Source organism: Gouania willdenowi, chromosome 12 (assembly GCF_900634775.1).
Source record: "Gouania willdenowi chromosome 12, fGouWil2.1, whole genome shotgun sequence".
Taxonomy (NCBI): Eukaryota; Metazoa; Chordata; class Actinopteri; order Blenniiformes; family Gobiesocidae; genus Gouania; species Gouania willdenowi.
Window position 1 is genome coordinate 23,361,789 of NC_041055.1, and position 17,413 is coordinate 23,379,201.

The 17,413-nt window shown below is 38.4% G+C and overlaps 1 protein-coding gene across 1 annotated transcript in view; it reads right to left on the reverse strand.

Moving 5' to 3' along the window:
- ctif (CBP80/20-dependent translation initiation factor) overlaps positions 1 to 17,413 on the reverse strand; it is a 73,017-nt gene that overhangs the window by 15,259 nt on the left and 40,345 nt on the right. Inside the window, exons 8-10 of the mRNA XM_028463372.1 lie at positions 15,790 to 15,866; positions 3,887 to 4,427; positions 1,661 to 1,960 (exon numbers count right to left, since the gene is read on the reverse strand). Of these exons, the coding sequence (XP_028319173.1) occupies positions 1,661 to 1,960; positions 3,887 to 4,427; positions 15,790 to 15,866 (918 nt within the window). The remainder of the gene's footprint in view (positions 1 to 1,660; positions 1,961 to 3,886; positions 4,428 to 15,789; positions 15,867 to 17,413) is intronic.

The following is a 17,413-nucleotide window of genomic DNA, read 5'->3' on the forward strand; positions in this document are numbered from 1 at the left end:
ATCATTTTTCCAGATAACTGCCAATATCTGGCAAAGAGGAGATTTAGCATTTGGTGGAGGTTTGAGCTCTCTGGTTGCTCTTGTTTCATATGCATCTGTGTAGAAATCCACACAGGTAAACTGACAGAGCACAATTCAATTTTGAAAAAGATTTTTAGAAACAAAAAATGAAAAGGTTTTCATGTCACGCATCTATAATTCAGGATCTCTCTCGATGCCTAAACCTTATGTTCATCTTTCAACAGTCAACACTCTCATTGTAACGTGGGTTTATATGTCTTATTAAAAGAAAGATAGAATATCAATAAATGTATGTTTTAACCATTAACAACAGTCTTTGAAGCCTAAAGGAAAATGACAGCATGGTAGTATCACTACTGTATCATGGAAGTTATATGTGTTTCTGAGGGCTGTCCACATGCTCACTTCATTTTCCATGTTAGTAATGGGGGTCCTGTGCTGTATGAGCAGTATAGCAGCGGTGCTGAACGCTTCCTAATTTTTGTTTAACAAGGGGTTAAATGATGAAGGACCTTTTTCTAGTAACGGAGTGGAAAGGTGAACATGGAAGTTGGTCACAGCCATCACAAACTGAGGTACAAATAAATGGTTTCGTGTCGTAATACCTAAAGTAGTTCATTACCTTTTTAAAGATTGACATCAAAGAGTTGTTCTTGGGTTTCCGTAGCTACGGTTGATGATAACACAGTGGAGAGGAAAAGGAATTGCTGACAATCATCAATTGAACCGGAACTAGAAAGCTAGGATTTTTCTGCTTTATTAAGGAATACACTTGATTTTTCAGTGGGTACATTTTTTTCTGAAAACAATATGTTAAAAAGTATCGGGCCTGGACAGTTTTTCCCTAATGTGGCCCTAATGACAATTTCACCTAAATGCAGAAAATAAGCAGTAGAATCCTACTAATTGAAATCAAAGAATGCACTTGATAAGGCAGTTTCTTAAAGGGCCCATTTTACGCTAAATCAACTTTTCTGTGCGTTAAACATGATAAAATGCTATATGGGCTTCATACACATGCCCAAAGTGTTTCTTTCATTGATTCCCTCAATCGTTAGTTAGAGGGTGATTTGCTCCTTTCTTACTGCAGGGTGAGCCCAAACACCTCGCTCTAATTTGATGACGCGTTCCTACTTTGATGACGAATTTGATGCGGCACTGAGCTGGAGAAGCTCTCTGCAGTGATTGACATGTAAACAGACACGCCCACGAAGGTGAGTATTTCAGTGTCCTTCCCACAGTGTACAGTGTACACAATGTATGTATTTTCTACAGTCTATGTATGTACCGGTGAACGCCCCGCCCCCACGCTCTGTCTGTGTTTATAGAGCAGCATGAGATCAGCTACGGAATGGGTTGTCCTCTGGCCCTACGTCACAATGCGGAGAGGAGGAAGTCAGTGACCCGTCTATAGACACGCCCACTAGCATAAGCAAGCTGTAAATCAGCCTGTTTGTGTAGAGTTGCTCAGAAAGTGACTTTTCAGAGGCTAAAACTCAAGTTTGGAAAAATAAACCTCAAATACTATGTTTTTAGAGTTCTTAGAACAAATGGAAACGGGTGAAAAATAGCATGACATGGAACCTTTAATGATATGAATGAAAACAGAGCTACAGCTATGCTGAGTTCCAGCGCTCACCTGCAGCAGGTTGAGCAGCAACGATCTGAACTTGGTCCCGTCCACCATGAACAGCGCCATCTTCTCGCAGAGCTTGGCGGCCGTCGCTGCAAAGCTCCGGTCTGAGACGGCCTTGGAGTAGATGGCGTTAACCACCTGAGTCAGCATCTCCTCGGAGCGCGCTGAGCACTGAGCCTCCTCCATGAAGGAGGCCAGCTGCTGCTCCACACCACTGCTGTTGCTCCTCATACTGTTAAGGAGTTCCACCAGGCGGTCCATGCTCGGCGACCTGAGGCCCGACTCCTCAGAGCGGCCTTCTTCCTGTAGTGGCAGATCAGATAGGATTACATTTTTTAATATAGATGAAAAACAAATTATACTACAGAGAAACATGTCAGCTAACTCAAATACTGTCATTGTTTAAAAAATGCCAAAGGTGCCAGTAGGGGTGGGCAGGGTTGGGGTTATGATCGCGTAATTGATAATTAATTACAAAATATGGTGTAATTACAATTGTAATTCAGTTAAATAATTAACATAATTGTGATTTCCATTCAAATTCTATTAAAATCTTCAATTGTAATTTAACGCATAACTGGTGAGCCATGTTACAGTTCTATATGTAGTTCTACACATACACTACCGGTCAAAAGTTTTAGAAGACCCCATGATTTCTTTTTCAACTCAAATTGCTTATTTGTTCTATGCTTTCATTTCAGAGTGCAATGACACAATAAACTGAGTCATTTTGGTCACGGTGTTCTAAAACTTTGACCGGTAGTGTATGTAGTTAACAATTATTAAAGTACAGTCTGTTTCATATCAAGCTCTCCCACATTTTACCATTTAAATCGAGAGGTATACTGACACAAAAAAGGCTCAGATACCCACACCAAAAATATGAAAAACCTATATTTTCATTGGTTAGGAAGCCTAACAAGGTAACCGATAAATAGCAAAGAAATTGGATTATAGATATGTGTTTATAGTGTATTTTGAAGCTGATTTAGGACGCGTTATCAGAAAAATGCTAACGGAAAGGAAGGTTAACTTTTATTAGGTTATTTATTTCAGGCTCAGTAACTGTAATTGAACTTTAGTAATTAAGAACCTAAATGTAATTTACTTTTGGAGTAAGAAAAATAATTGTAACTGGAAAAAATGCTGGTCACTGTAATCGTAATTGAATTGTAAATGAACATGGGTAATTGAAAACGTAATTGTAACTGAAAAATGTAATTGACCCCAACCCTGGAGCTGGGTGATGTCGATGAAAACTTGTATCTCGATATTTTTTCTCAAAATAGCGATGCAACTTCTAAAACAAGTATTTTATCCAAAATGTGCAATAGAATATAAATTTATTGTAATTTTCTATATTGCCAAAACGGAAAACTCAATATATCTTGAATCTCGATATATTGCCCAGGCCAAGGTGCCAGACATATTCAACTATTGCTCTTCAATGGATCAATTGTTTTTTGTTTTTTTTTTTAAACTCCTGAATTGAAATCTGCATTAGTGACACTCGCTTTTGTTTACATGAACGATGTACACACACTAATCAATAGCACATGACACAACAGAAGAGCAAATCAATGTTGCATGACATGAAACCAATGACTTGGACGGAAGGGGAAAAAAACATTTGAACAAATGCTGATGCATGATTCTCTTCAAAGTAGAAAGTTGAGTTTTCAAAAATCTAAAGAAATCAAAGATGCTAAAAACGTTGACTGAAAGCTGCTTCCTCGACTGGTTGCATTGATTTACTGGCACCATGAGGATATGTTTATTATTTCCTGCTTTGCAGCCAGTTGGGGATCTCTGTGCTGTCAGATCAATCTCCTCCTGGTGGTAATGAGTTAGCTATAGAAAGAAAGAAAAAAAGGCTGAGAGCAGCAACGCAGCAGGACGACTCTGTTCAGTTCAGTGCACGGTGCAAAACATCACAAACTGTTAGGCTAATGGCGCTTTAGCTTTATCGGCTCCTTGATGAGAGCGTACACTTCCCTGCCAGCCAGTCTGGGTGTGTGTCAACTCGGATGCTAAATAAATAAGTAGACAAATGAGTCAGGCAGAGCAGTGAGAGCAGAGCATGTGTCTGCAGGGATGACTGTGTGTGTGTTTGTGTACACAATGGCAGTAATTGCAGAACCAATGGAACGGCCGTTCTGTGGGAACAAATGCACATCTGTCCGAGCTGTCCTAATGCTAAGTGACAAGCGCTAAGCAGCTTTTTGGTACCTTGTTCTTTAGCCTCCTCCTCAGCCTCTCTTTTGACGACTGCAGCAGGCTGATTTTGGGCTGCTGCGACTGGCCCTCGTTTGCTTTTCCACTTAACGATGGGGAGGGAGAATCCTTAATAACAGTCTGTGATTCCCTGGGACTCTTACTGCAGTCCTGAGGCTCGTGACCAACTCGTACATTCTCAGCATCTTTGTCTTTGGTGCTTCTCAGGGGTGGTCCTTGATCACCTGCACTGTTTGTCTGTCCATGTCCCTGACCTTTCTGATTGGGATGCCAGCGGCGATTCTGGCTATAGCCGTGGTGTGTGCTTCCACCTTGTCTCTGCACATGTCCTCCTTGGTGCTGGCGGGGCTGCCGGCTGGCACTGTTGCTCCTAGCATCTCCCACTTCTGTTAAATTCTGCTGCTGTTGGCTTGGAGACTGTGGTTGGTTTTGATCCCTGTGCTGCTGCTGCTGCTGCTGCTGCTGCTGCTGCTGAGGCTGGTTCTTTCCTCCTCCTCCTCCTCCTCCTCCTCCTCCCTGAGGCCGCTGCTGTCTCCTGGAATAAAAGCAGGTTTGGGTTAGCTTCCCTGTAAAGAGCCTACAGCTGATCGCCACCCTTAACGTCCATTTCATCATTAATTTCTTCCGTTTGATAATGATCCCAGCAACTAGAGAAAAATATACATGAGAAAAAAAAAACAAGCCTGCTCACATGTGGATGCACAGCCTGTCAGATACTTTCCAGACCGTGTGCAGCACTTGCTCTGCACCTGACAAGCTGCTGACATATGGCTGAATGGATTAGTCAGCCCCGGTACCAAGAAGGCAACCCTAATATCAGCTCCAGGCGGCAAACTAACACAGCTAGCTGCAGCTAACTCACATCTTCCTAAATACACAGGACTGTATACAGATGCATGTGGTAGGAGAATTGGCAAAGTATGCATCAATAGAGAGAATTACAAACAAAAGAGTATTTCAAAATCTGTTGGAGAAAAAAGACATTTGACACAAAAATGCACAACACTGAGTAAATTCAATCCTATTCAATTAACCCTAAAAGACTATCAGTGGGTGATTTTCACCCGAGCAAACACTAGAGCTGGGTATTATGGCCAATTTCCTGAATTGATTCTATTCCGATTAATAAAGTTTTGAATCGATTAATCACAATTAGATTTTGATTTAGTATTGATTGACTTTTCAAACTTTACTTGAATATTAATAAGATGGTTCCAAACTTATGACTTAAGTTGGGGTGTCTTCTACAGTGGAGCTTCATTTGCATGTGCCATATTTGCACTGAATGCACTCTCGCATTGCACAGGCGCAGTAATCAACGTTGCTAATGCAAGACTATAGCGCGAGACTAATGGGGTTAGAGTACCAAAAAAAATGAATTTTAGCACCTATGAATCAATCAATTTTTACTCAGTTCTAGCAAACATTACATTATTTTCATGAAGTTGTGTTTGTCAGTGTCTTGGGTTTTGGGAGTAGCTTCAGAATCTTCTCTGATGTTTTAGAAGGAGTGGATGTTCCCCTACTCCAAAGTCAGCTTTTTCCAACAGGCTCACATTTGGGTGATTTTTAACCAGCAATAGTGCAAATGTCCCATTATTACTTCACTGGGTGAACTGGTACTGACTGCATCTTTAAAATAAAGTAAGTAAAAGAGGTCCTGGAATTTCCATGCTATCTTTATTTAGTCCAGTGGTGATTTCCAATGAAATTCACATGATGATAAAAATATTTTAGTCTGATGATCATTATTACCCAATCAAAAAATTTCAATTTTTGTTCCACTTCCCTGCAGCTGTTTATGTGTCTAGGAGACTATGCCTTCACTAGGGAAGCCTCAAATGCCCCAGAAATGGGTGGGGCAAAGACCAAGTATCCAGTTTCATTAGAAGACAACTATAATTTGTCATATTTTGACTATAATTTATTTCTATTGAGTAAAAAACACCTGGTGATAGTGATGGTGTTACTAATTTTAGCAACAGTGTTCTATGGTTATAACAGCTTGGTTGAAAGCACCCATACACACGGATGTGCACAGAGATGTTAAAATGAAAGTGATCCAATATGTCAATTCAGAAATAAATGCATAAGCGACAGCAATGAACCTGGCATCTTTTCACTGTTGCGTCAACGACAGGCAGCTTTATCTCCATATAAAGCCAAGAATCTCAAAACTCGTTTCAAAACTTTCTACATCTTAACAAAAATAAAAACTGAAATATTGTGTTTTAATCATAGACAGAGCTGGAAAAGCTCTTGCTAACTTTGACGGTTTGGCTTTTCATTTTATATCAACAACACATAAACTGACTGTTGTGAAAGTTAGCTCCTTTCAACTACGCCGCTACGGCCAAGGTCAAAACCTTCCCGAACTGTGCAAACTTGGTAAATACAATTACACTTTTATCAACTTTTCTCAGCTTGCGGCTCCATGATTATAATGCACTGAATGCTAGACGATCCCCAGCAGCTTCCAACCTGTACAAAACGCAGCTGCTTGCATTTTAACCAACAACTTTACATACAAACATAAGTCTGTTTTTAGTCTCTTTGCATTGGTTTAAAGTCAATTTTAGAGGTTTGGCATTTAAAGCTATTAAAGGCCTTGGTGCTCTTTATTGTGCTGAAATAAAAATATAAAAAATCCATAAACACAACAGACTTTTAAGTAGAGCTGCAACTAACAATTATTTTCATAATAATAGGTCAATAAATTAATATATATATATATTTTTAAACATGCAGTTTATCTATAAAGCACATTTAAACCCCGCTTAAGCTGATTAAACTGAAACAAGCGGCCACACACAAACACTTGTGTGCGCGCACACACAATAACACTCGTGGGGCGGATTCACTAAGAACTGAAATAAACAGTGGTAAACCAGGTGCTTCCCTAAATACTTTGGTGACGCAGTTTCCTCACCTGCTGCGAGGAATTCACCAAGACTGCAGCAATGATTAGTGCACGTGCAGAAGTGGTGGAGACTGCACTATTTAAATGAGCGTTTTGCTCATTTAGTGTGGAGACGTGAGTGTGCAGAAGCACAATGACATTTGAGGAAGTTAAATTGGAGGCAGACAAATATTTAATGATGTAAAAAACTAAATAAACACAAAAAAATCTTTTTAAACAACTTTAAAACCTAATGATATTTTTTTCCCCTAATTTAATGTGGCTGCCTTGTCAGGTCCTGTAACTTTGCTCTGATCAGTCCATAAAAAATAGGCAGATTTGGACAGAAACCGTCCTATTGATCTGTTGATGCCTTTGATCTGAGTTAATACAGCAACACAGTCTGTCAATCAGTCTGCAACATCTGAAGATGATCTACTGACCATCATCCAGCAGGTCTGAGCTCCTGAGTAGCGCTGTGTCACCACACTCTCATATGTGAACAATGTGCCATCACTGCGAAAATTACGTATCTGATCAACTGATTCTGGCGACACGAGAGTTTGACGGTCAAAACATCACTGGAGCGGTGCGTCCATAGCGACATCCATGCAGCTCCGCGCACAGCATCCTCTCCCCACCGTAGCCACACCAGACTCCACACACGCACCGCTGTGGGTGTGCAGCTTTTTCTCTCACTCACACACACACCGTATGTTTTATTTGAATTATTTTCTTATACTAGAATGATTAACTGGAGCCTTTTTTTTTTTTTACCATCTCCGCTGTGTTTTGTGTCAACGTTTACTACAGCGGATCTCTGCGCGTGCGTTTGCACCTGCTAGTCAGTTGTACTAATTTCCGGTGCTAAAACAATGACCGCAAACAATTCCAGGTTCGATTAATTGCATTGCACCCACTGCATTCATTTATTTGCATGTTCTCCTCCCATTTTTTTGTGACCCTTATGAGTTCCGCCTATTTCACACATTCATCAGAGGGAAACGCGCTAAATGAATTGAATTCAATGGTGCATTCTGACACCCTGAAGACGTGCAGTATTGATTCCCTGGAGTTTGTTCTCCTTAATAGCATGTGGAGTGATGTTTGCACACGTTTTAATACCCCTAAACCTTTAGTGAATCTGCCCGTGTGCGCACACAAACACTCTGTGCAAGCACACACAAACAGTTGTGGTGCGCGCACACACAAACACTCTGCAGGCACACACACAAACCCTCGTGCTGCACACAAACACTCGTGGTGCACACACACACATACACTTGTGGTGCGCGCTCACACAAACACACTGCACGCACACGCAAGCACTCATGACGCGCGCACACACAAAGCTCTGCAGGTGAAGCAAAGGGCTCTGCGTCACAGTCAGTAACATAAATCGCACACCGCAACAATAATAATAATAAATAAATCAAATTCATTGCGCTTTTTTATCAATTTGTTGTTGCAGCCTTACCTTTAATGTCATCAAACCAACTTTTATAGAAAGCCAAACTTAAACCGAAACCTCTCAAAACAAATCTTGAAACATGTCTATTCAGGTAGGCTTTCATTATCAAATAAAAATGTTATTATTTAATGGTTTATTGTTTTTTATTCTTTGTTTTGTTGATTTTAAAGCATTTCGGACACCTTTCTGTTGTAGCAAAGAGCTATACAACAAGTCAAATGATTAAAATCGATAAATACAGTTTTTTTACATGGTCACATAAACTGCAGGAGAATATATTTGAGTACAGAGGCATGATAAAGCTTTAACCTGTCTGCATACAGTATATGACTCACTGATGATGCCGTTAGTGTCTTCAGGTGTTTTATTAGCACAGACAGCTCTAAGACAGCTTCTTATTTGAATAGAGCAGGCACATTTATTGAATATAAAATCCTTTATGAAAGCAGAACTAGTGACACCACCAGGGTAAGGGGGAGCTGTGTGAAACAGACATTCCTAAAAGATGTTAGGATGTTTTTACATTATTATACCATAGTGGGTACTCTCCCATTCACTTTTTCCTTTTAGAAAATCCTTTGAAAGCTGGATTTTACAACCAAAATGTGGAAAATGAAAAAGACCTTGACACTTTTGAGATTGAGGAACAAAAATGTGAACCATTCTGCTGGTTTAAAAAGAGACATGGGACAGGTCTACTTTCATTCCTCTTTGTTCACTCAACCCCAAATAGATGTATTTTTTAATGTAAGTAGCCTTGGAAATGTTCTGGGTTCCCTCTGGTTAGATTTCATCACCCAGTTCACAATCCAGAACACAACATTGAGGATTTTATTTAGTGCATTAACAGGTTATTGATGTAAAACAGTGCTTTTACAACATAACGACTGCGTGGGGTAACACACACAGAAAATCTGACAAGAATTCTAGTTGTATAAAAGATTTACCTCCTCTCCTTTGAAGAGGCGGTCCAGAAATCTGGGATGCTGCGTTCGATTAGTGTGTTTCTACACCGTCAGCTGTATTTCAATGCGACTGTGCATGTGTGTGTGCGTGTGTGTAAAAACAGTAAATTTGCGTGGGTTCAAATGTATTTAAAACCTGTATTGTATGGGATCGAGCAGTTTATGCATCTCTCAGGGAGGTTAGGAGACAGTTTATCTTCTGCCTGTTCCCCACTCAAAATCTCTCTCCTAACAATTTATAAACACGTTGTCTTTGCTGCGTCTCCAGCGTCGGCTTCCTCACATAACGAATCCAAAATGTTCACTCCTATGCGCTGAAAGTCGAAGGCTGTTAGGATTATCTTCCAGAAGAATCTTTTCACTTTTAATTTTGCTGTCACAGTCATCTGGGGCGACTGTATGCATTTTGAATTAGGTCACAGTGTCAAATTTGAAAACATTGAGTCCATAGACGCTGAAGTGGCTCCACTAAAGAGGTAGCACCATGTGAATTATACATAGAATCTCCCAATAACTGTTAACATAAATATTTTAATAACCATATGTATGACACTATCCATCCTAAATGCTGCCCTATAAGATACTGTATTTAAAATACATTATTAATACTTAATAATACAACATTTCCTAGGTATATATTTTCACTGTGTAGATATATTCAATGCTTTTATTGATGTCGTTCACATAACGTTTCATGAGTCAGCTTTTGAACAGCCAAAATCGCCATCCGATTTAATTTTTTTAGTGCTGACTCGAAATGTTCCGTGCTGCTGCTTTACATTTACTAGGCAAGGCAAATGTATTTGAATAGTGCATTTCATACACAAGGCAATTCAATGTGCTTTACATGATTAAAAAGTGCAACAGAAAACATTTAACAGTTTAAAAATCAATAAGAATATTAAAATCAACAATAACGTTATTAAAAACCTCCCTCTCAATCATACGCAGTAGAGAAAAAGAGTGCCTTTAACTTGGATTTCAAAAATGTCCACATTGGATGCTGACTTCATCTCCGCTGGCAGTTTGTTCCACTTCTTTACAGCAAAACAACTAAAAGCAGCGTCACCATGTTTGCTGGACCACTTTTCTGTTTAAGCTGCATTGTTCTGAATCAGCTGTTTGATGCTCTTTTGGGGGATTCCTGTCAGAAAACCATTACAAATGGCAAAAAAAAAAAAAAAATGGTAAAATGCAGAGAGACTCAATAAGTAGTAGGGGCTAGTTGTTGCTTCTTTTAATTCATTTCAGTGAAAACAGAGATTGTCCTGAAAATCTTCTACAACTCATTGGCCCTCATTTATTAACCTTGCATGAAAACGGGTGCAAATCTGTGTGCACACTGCGTCGTACGACAGGACCAACTTGGGACTTATGAAACATTCGTATTTGACCATTCCCAGCGTACCAATGATCGGGTGTTGATAAATGTGGCGGCTGAATAAAAATAAATAAATGCAGCGGCTCAAATATTTCTTGTTCGGAGGCCCCGCCCACTGATGTCAAACACACATTTGCAGAGGAATAAATGTTTTCGCGATGAAAATCAGCATTCTCACAGCTGAGGTGAAGAAAAACAAAGATGTGCTTTTTTGATAGTGTAAAAACTAATTGTCTTTCTGAGGATAAATAATTGTAATTGGGAAAAAATGCTGGTCACCGTAATCGTAACTGAACTTTAATTGAACATGAGTAATTGATAAAATTATAAAATTTGTACATTTCCTGAAAAAAGTTGTCTGAATAAATGAAACCTCAACATATCATTTAAAAAAAAAAAAGAGACAAAATTAACTTGCAGGATTTTTTTTCTATATCTACACATTAATACATTTCAAAACCATATTCAGACCCCATGTGGTCTGATTTCTGTTCTCACTAACCTTGCTAAAACTTGACGCTTCGCCCCTGGACCAGTAGGCAGAAGTATGGTTAACTGTCTCAGACAAACTGATTAAATGCTCTACAAGCAGGAAAGGAAGATGTGCACCAGTGCAGATAAAGGAAGGATGGAGAAATGAAGGATAGATGAGAAGTGACACAAAGTTTGTAGAAAACCAGTGTGGAAATAAAGTAAAAGGGGGAAAAAACAGACAGAGGAAAATGATGAAAACCAATAAATAATAAATGTGCGCAGAGCTGACATGAGTTCAGAGAAATATGATGATTGGAAAAAAAAGTCAAGATAAGAGTGGCAGATATGATGATGGGAGGAGGCAGGATGCTGATGATCAATCGGGGGTTGGGGTTGGTGGTGCTATAAATTTGTGTGTGGATGTAGAACTCGTGGAACCAGTGGTTGACCCAGACTGGGGAATCGATTGGCCCAGGGGAGGAGAAGCCTGTAGGCCAGACGGTCAATAACAGAGCTGAAGCCCCATGCAGGACACCACGCACTGGTCTAATGGACTGTGGGAAGATTTCACTGCCTGACTGAATGTCTGCAAAACCCAGTCTTGAAGCTCCACACTTGGAACCGCAGTGAATGTGCAGGCAGACGTGCATGCATAACCAGTATTGATTCAACTCAATAACTGAGTCATTGAGGCCAGGAGTCAAACTTTGTTACACACTGTTAAATTAATACAAGAAAGAGCAAAAATATTTCCTCTTTTTTTTATTCATTTATTTTACTTTTATTAGGTTATTTATTTCAGGCTCAGTAATTGTGATTAATATTTTTTTATTATCATTTTTTGCCACATACAATACAAAGGCAGAGACAATAACAGAAAAAATGCCATAGACCATAGAGAGTATTTACAAATCATATACATTATAATACACTAAGTGTGTGTGTATGTATGGGTAAGTGTGTGTGTGTGTGCGTGGGTGCGCTTTTATTTGTACTACTTTATGTGTCTTTTATCAGATTCAACCTAAACCGCCGCATTGGTACAAACTTTATTTATCAATTTATTATTAAATTAAATTAAACCTGGGAAATTGCACAGGCTATTTTACTTTGCACCTGCAAATATACCTTTATATAATGCCACAAAGTAAGGAATATGTACAACTCTTTGTACATCCAACCTTCAAACTACATACTCATTTGGCTATAATTGATAACTCTGCTTTAGGTCCCACTATATGAATACACACTTCCGACAGGCACTGTACTAGTTATAATAATTATAATAATGAGAAATATATGTACAAAATCGATTAGCTGCCATACCAGCCTGTCATTGCCCGATCTCGTTAGATCTTGGAAGCTAAGCAGGTCTGGGCCCGGTTAGTAGTTGGATGGAAGACCACTGACAATTCCAGGTGCCACAGTGGGGGACAGTCACTGACCCCACATTTAAAAATATTTAAATAACCCCAATATACTAACAAACTAATAAATAGACTAGGAATCAGCATTCCCAGCAGTTAAATAATATCTTGATTTGTCTGTTAAAATGTGAAAAAGTTGCAAAATATTTTTTATATTAAAGCAGAGGCACCAGCAGCGCTTTCACCTTTCCTATGCAGCACACATCATGCAATAAAAAAGTCCCACACACTACCTACTGCCACCCACTGTCATGAACGAGTATCCATTTCTTATGCCTTTAAATGATAAAGCAACAACTACAATATACAGCAAATAACGGCAATAACAGATCTTTTGGAAAGATCAACTAATTACTCACAACACAGCGGCTGAAAAGCATCGTTGAGGACGACATTTCCCACCCATCTCAGAGGCGTCATTAAAATAGCTAAAATAACACAGTGAAGGTGCATTTCATTATGGCATTGGAAAAAAATGTGATACACCATTTAGTCAGGGGTTTCAATGAGTCATTTAGGGCTAATGTATCAACATATGAATGAATAAGTGAGAGTTAGATTACAGAGAAATGGCAAAGCTTTGTAAATCTGCTCCAAAACATACGGTACTTGCTTTTATTTAAAGGCAGGAGAGTTTTGATTGGAAAAAAAAGAGAAAAAGAGCAAAGTGAGAATAAGAAGATTGTGCAAACACAGGCTTTCTATTGTACAGTGAAACTGAAGTTGTGGTCAACATGTGCACGTCTTACTGCCATGGAACATTAAGCAATTCAGGGCAAAAAGTTTTTCTTGAACAGGAACAGAGACAGAGGTTGCTCTGACTTTGCCCCTTTCTTTGTTTAGAAGCAGAGAGTGGTAAGCAGCACATTCCAGTAAATCACAACTAATTTCAGCCCTGCTTGACATGGCATTCTAAACTAGAAACACATGCACGACTTCCCCATTATTGTCCTTCCCGCCATAGCCAGCCAACAGATATCTTAGCATCTCATTGAGTTTTTGTCTGGTGCAGCCCAGTGCCACCAACACCGGGTCAGACGATAAACGCTTAAAGTCAGAAATCGCCCTCTGCCCTCAGTGAATTTACTTCATTTAGTACGAGGGGTGTGTATTGTCTGGCATCTGGCGATACGATTCGTATCTCAATACATAAGTCACAATACAATACCATACGATATATCCCAATATTAAAGTATAAGGTGATTATTGCGATTTTTTTTTTTAATACATGACTTAAGAAACAACTGATCTGTAAATGTGTACACCTTCATGAGAACATTATGTATGAAATATATTTTATTTGCGTATTTTACACTCAAAACATTGGCTTTAACATGCCCTGTGCCAACAACTTGAAATTAAAAAAATAACATACAATCTGGCTGTGGCTTTTAAACCAACTTTGACTTTAGTGCAACTTAACTGAGGTATGTGCCTAGAACAGTAAATGCAGAAAGTTAGTACTTTCTTTTTAGATTTTATTGAAAAAACACAAGCTGGTCAACATGCCCAGGTTTCAGCACTTCTTTGTGCAGTTACAATGTCTCCTGCAGTGGAAAAAACTTTCCTGGTTAAATGAAGGTTAAAAAAAAAAAAAAAAAAAAAAATTCAATATGGATGAATTTTGAATCGATCCGAGAATCGCGCGACGCAATATATCGCCCAATCAATTTTTTTCAATACCCCTATTTAGTGGTATTAAAATACTACTAATGCACCACAAATAAGACTATCAGTTTAGCTAAATTATCTACAACACAGGTGTAAAACTCAAGACCGGAGGGCCAAATCCGGCCCTTTGGAGCATGTAATTCGGCCCCCAGGCGAAAGTAAAAAAAACAGAAAAACAGGAATCGTTGTGTAAATGAAACTCAACAATATTCACAGGGGCTCACAGTTTTCCCAGGTGCTTGTATCACATGATTGCAGTCATTTTTAATGTAGAACTGTTGAAAAAACTCAAAATTCTTACATTTTCCTAAAATGATTACATAATATTTACCTTAATTAAATAGAAAATGGTCACAAAATCTAGGAAATTTAAAATGAAGATCCTGTTGTGACTGATATCCATCACTTATTTCTTGAATATTGTCACTTTCTTACATATTTTGTATTTTAGGTATACGTAGAAGTCTAAACTAGGGCACAATAATGTTGAAATTACTCGTTTTCCCACATAAAATATGTGGCCTGCTTAACACTGTTATGTAATTGACCCATGAACGAAAATGAGTTTGACACTCCTGATCTACAACAAACAACTGCAGTTAATAAATTAAAGTTTTACAAGTCAAGTCCTGTTTTAATTTTGAGTAGTGCTGTCGGGGCTTATCCTGACTTATTATCATTATTATTATTATTATAAAGTTCGACCGTAATCTGCAAAGTTTACTTTATTTTACAATAATAACTAAAAAATGGTGGACATCTACACTTTTAACAAACACGTCAGCAGTGCCCTCTGAGACATTCTATAATCTATTGACAAAACTCTTGAGAAAACAGGGATTGTCTCTTGATAACTGTTCCATTTCATGCACCAAATATGGTGAAAGTTAAAAAAAAAAACCACTCTTGGTCTAATCTCATATTTTTGTTCTTCTCTTCCTGCCTGGCCTGAAGCTGCACCAATCACAAATAAATACAACAGCTCCGGACAGAAGCAATTATTCTCTGTGCTCAAAACAGGGATGAAAGTGCTTTTGTCCATTTGGTTTAGATACAATTTCCTCTCTTTTAACCACAAATACAACCCAAATATTTTCTCGTTGCACGTCTCCTAGCAACGGAAGAACAGTTTTTCCAGTGACATCAGGGCAAGGAGCAGGAAAAAACGAAAGGCAGATACTTTATGTGAAATTAGATTTCACGGTGTACACAGATAGAGTTGATGTATACTTTGAAACTGAAGCTAGTTTTTTTTTTTTCTTTTTTCCCCAAGCTTGGATTTGTGGGACGATGAGGTAATGGTGACTGAATGAAAAAGGAACTTTAAAGGGAAAAAGGCCTGCGTGTAAAGACATGCGACAGTATAACTTCACTTTATGTTGTTTAACTTTTAAAAAGCCTTCAGAGTCTACTTGCTTCTTCTTTCCTTTTTCCTTTCCCCGTCTGCAGTGGAGTGCGAGGCCAACATTCCTGTCTTAACATTTCTTTGGATTGTTACGACTTTGGGCTGAGCTCTGCACTGACATCAACACAGAAAAACATTCCCTCTCTCTGAGGTACGTGTCCGTGTGTGCGTGTATCTGTGTGTTGGCGCGAGACGTGTCATTACCGTCGATCGCTTCTCTTGCGTCGAAAGAGCTTTTTGGTCTGTGCAATCTCAGCCTCATTAGGAAGTGGTGGAAAAACCTGTTGGAGACAAATCAAAGAAGAAGAAACGGCTGCTGTCAGTCACTTCTTTCATTTGTAGAAAAAGATAAACAGTAGGTAATAAGGGTGCGCATTGCCTTGAATCAGACGATACATTACGATTCACAATTTGCATGGCACAATACAATATCAGGGTTGCTACAGCTTCAGTCAAATTAAATTCATTACTTTTTATTGCCATTTCAAATTCAATTTAAGACCAACTTCACAGCAAACACAATTGGGGGAAAAAATGTCAAATTAATTACATAGAGTTAGGGTACATTTTTTCCAGTGTCAATCGTGGACGTGCAAGTGGAGGCCCCCAAAGTAAACACACAAATAATAATCAAAATCACTCTAAAAACACACAAAATGACAAAAAATAGCCAGAAATCTGTAAAACAACAAAAATAAAAAAAGAAATATAAAAAACAAAAAAAAAAACATGTAGAAAAAGCTTCATTGGACAGGCAATTTTTGTTAATTTACATTTCCCGCCGTTGTTTAAAGCTGCTGTTTTGTAGTGGTTACGCAATGTTATGGTAAATTATACATTAAAAAAGAAAAAAAAAGAAATGTTACCATTTATTCTGAAATGTGAGACTAATTACAAGAATAAAATCATACTTATGTGTTAAAATCTAAAACTTTTGAAACATTGATTTAAGACATTTTAATGGCAATTATGGCCTTATTTTTAGATTCATGAATTTATTGCCTTTTAAGACTTTTTAAGGATCCGCAGAAACCTTGTATATATTCTGATCCAAATACTAAACAATACGATATACATTGCAATACTAATAAATACAAATTTCACCTTTACAAGTGCAAAATGGTATGAAATACAATTTACTTTAAAAAATAAAAAAACTTAAATGGTAACTAACTGTAATTCAAGTAGCAATCTCAAAATCAAATAATATGTTTATCAAACTGTCAAAATACATTTTTTAAAAATTTTAACTTTTGCTTCGACAACAGATTCTGATTCTGTTAAGTTCTTCAAGTCTTTTTAAAAAAGTAAAGAAATATATCTATAAAAGTTCCAAGTATGTGTGCAATTAACTTCCAAGCTAAAATGCATTGAGGAGTGAGGTAGTTTAACAAGGTTGTAAGTGGTTCACTGACACCTAGTGACCGTGCTATGTATATGTTAGCGCAATTAAAAGGTTTTTCGTTAAAAAACATGATGTAAAAAAATTGATTTGAACATTTTTTTGGATCGACAGACACGATTGTGAAATATCACGATATATCGCCAAATCAATTTTGTCTTTCATCCCTTGTAATAGGTATGCATCTTAACTCATTGAGTGCCACTGCCATTGCCATTTTTGGCTGGGGTTGCTAGGAGACAGTGTGACGAAGGTCTCCGGTGAATATCTAACGTGTGCAATGATGTAGTGACCAACTGGTGACATGTAGGTGGCAGCAGCGCTCCTTTGGATGAGAGATCACCCGTGATGGGCAGAGCTCGGAGGGAGAGGAAAGGAGTTTACGAGACAGAAAATGGCGCTAGGAGAGTTGATGCTGAAGTTCCC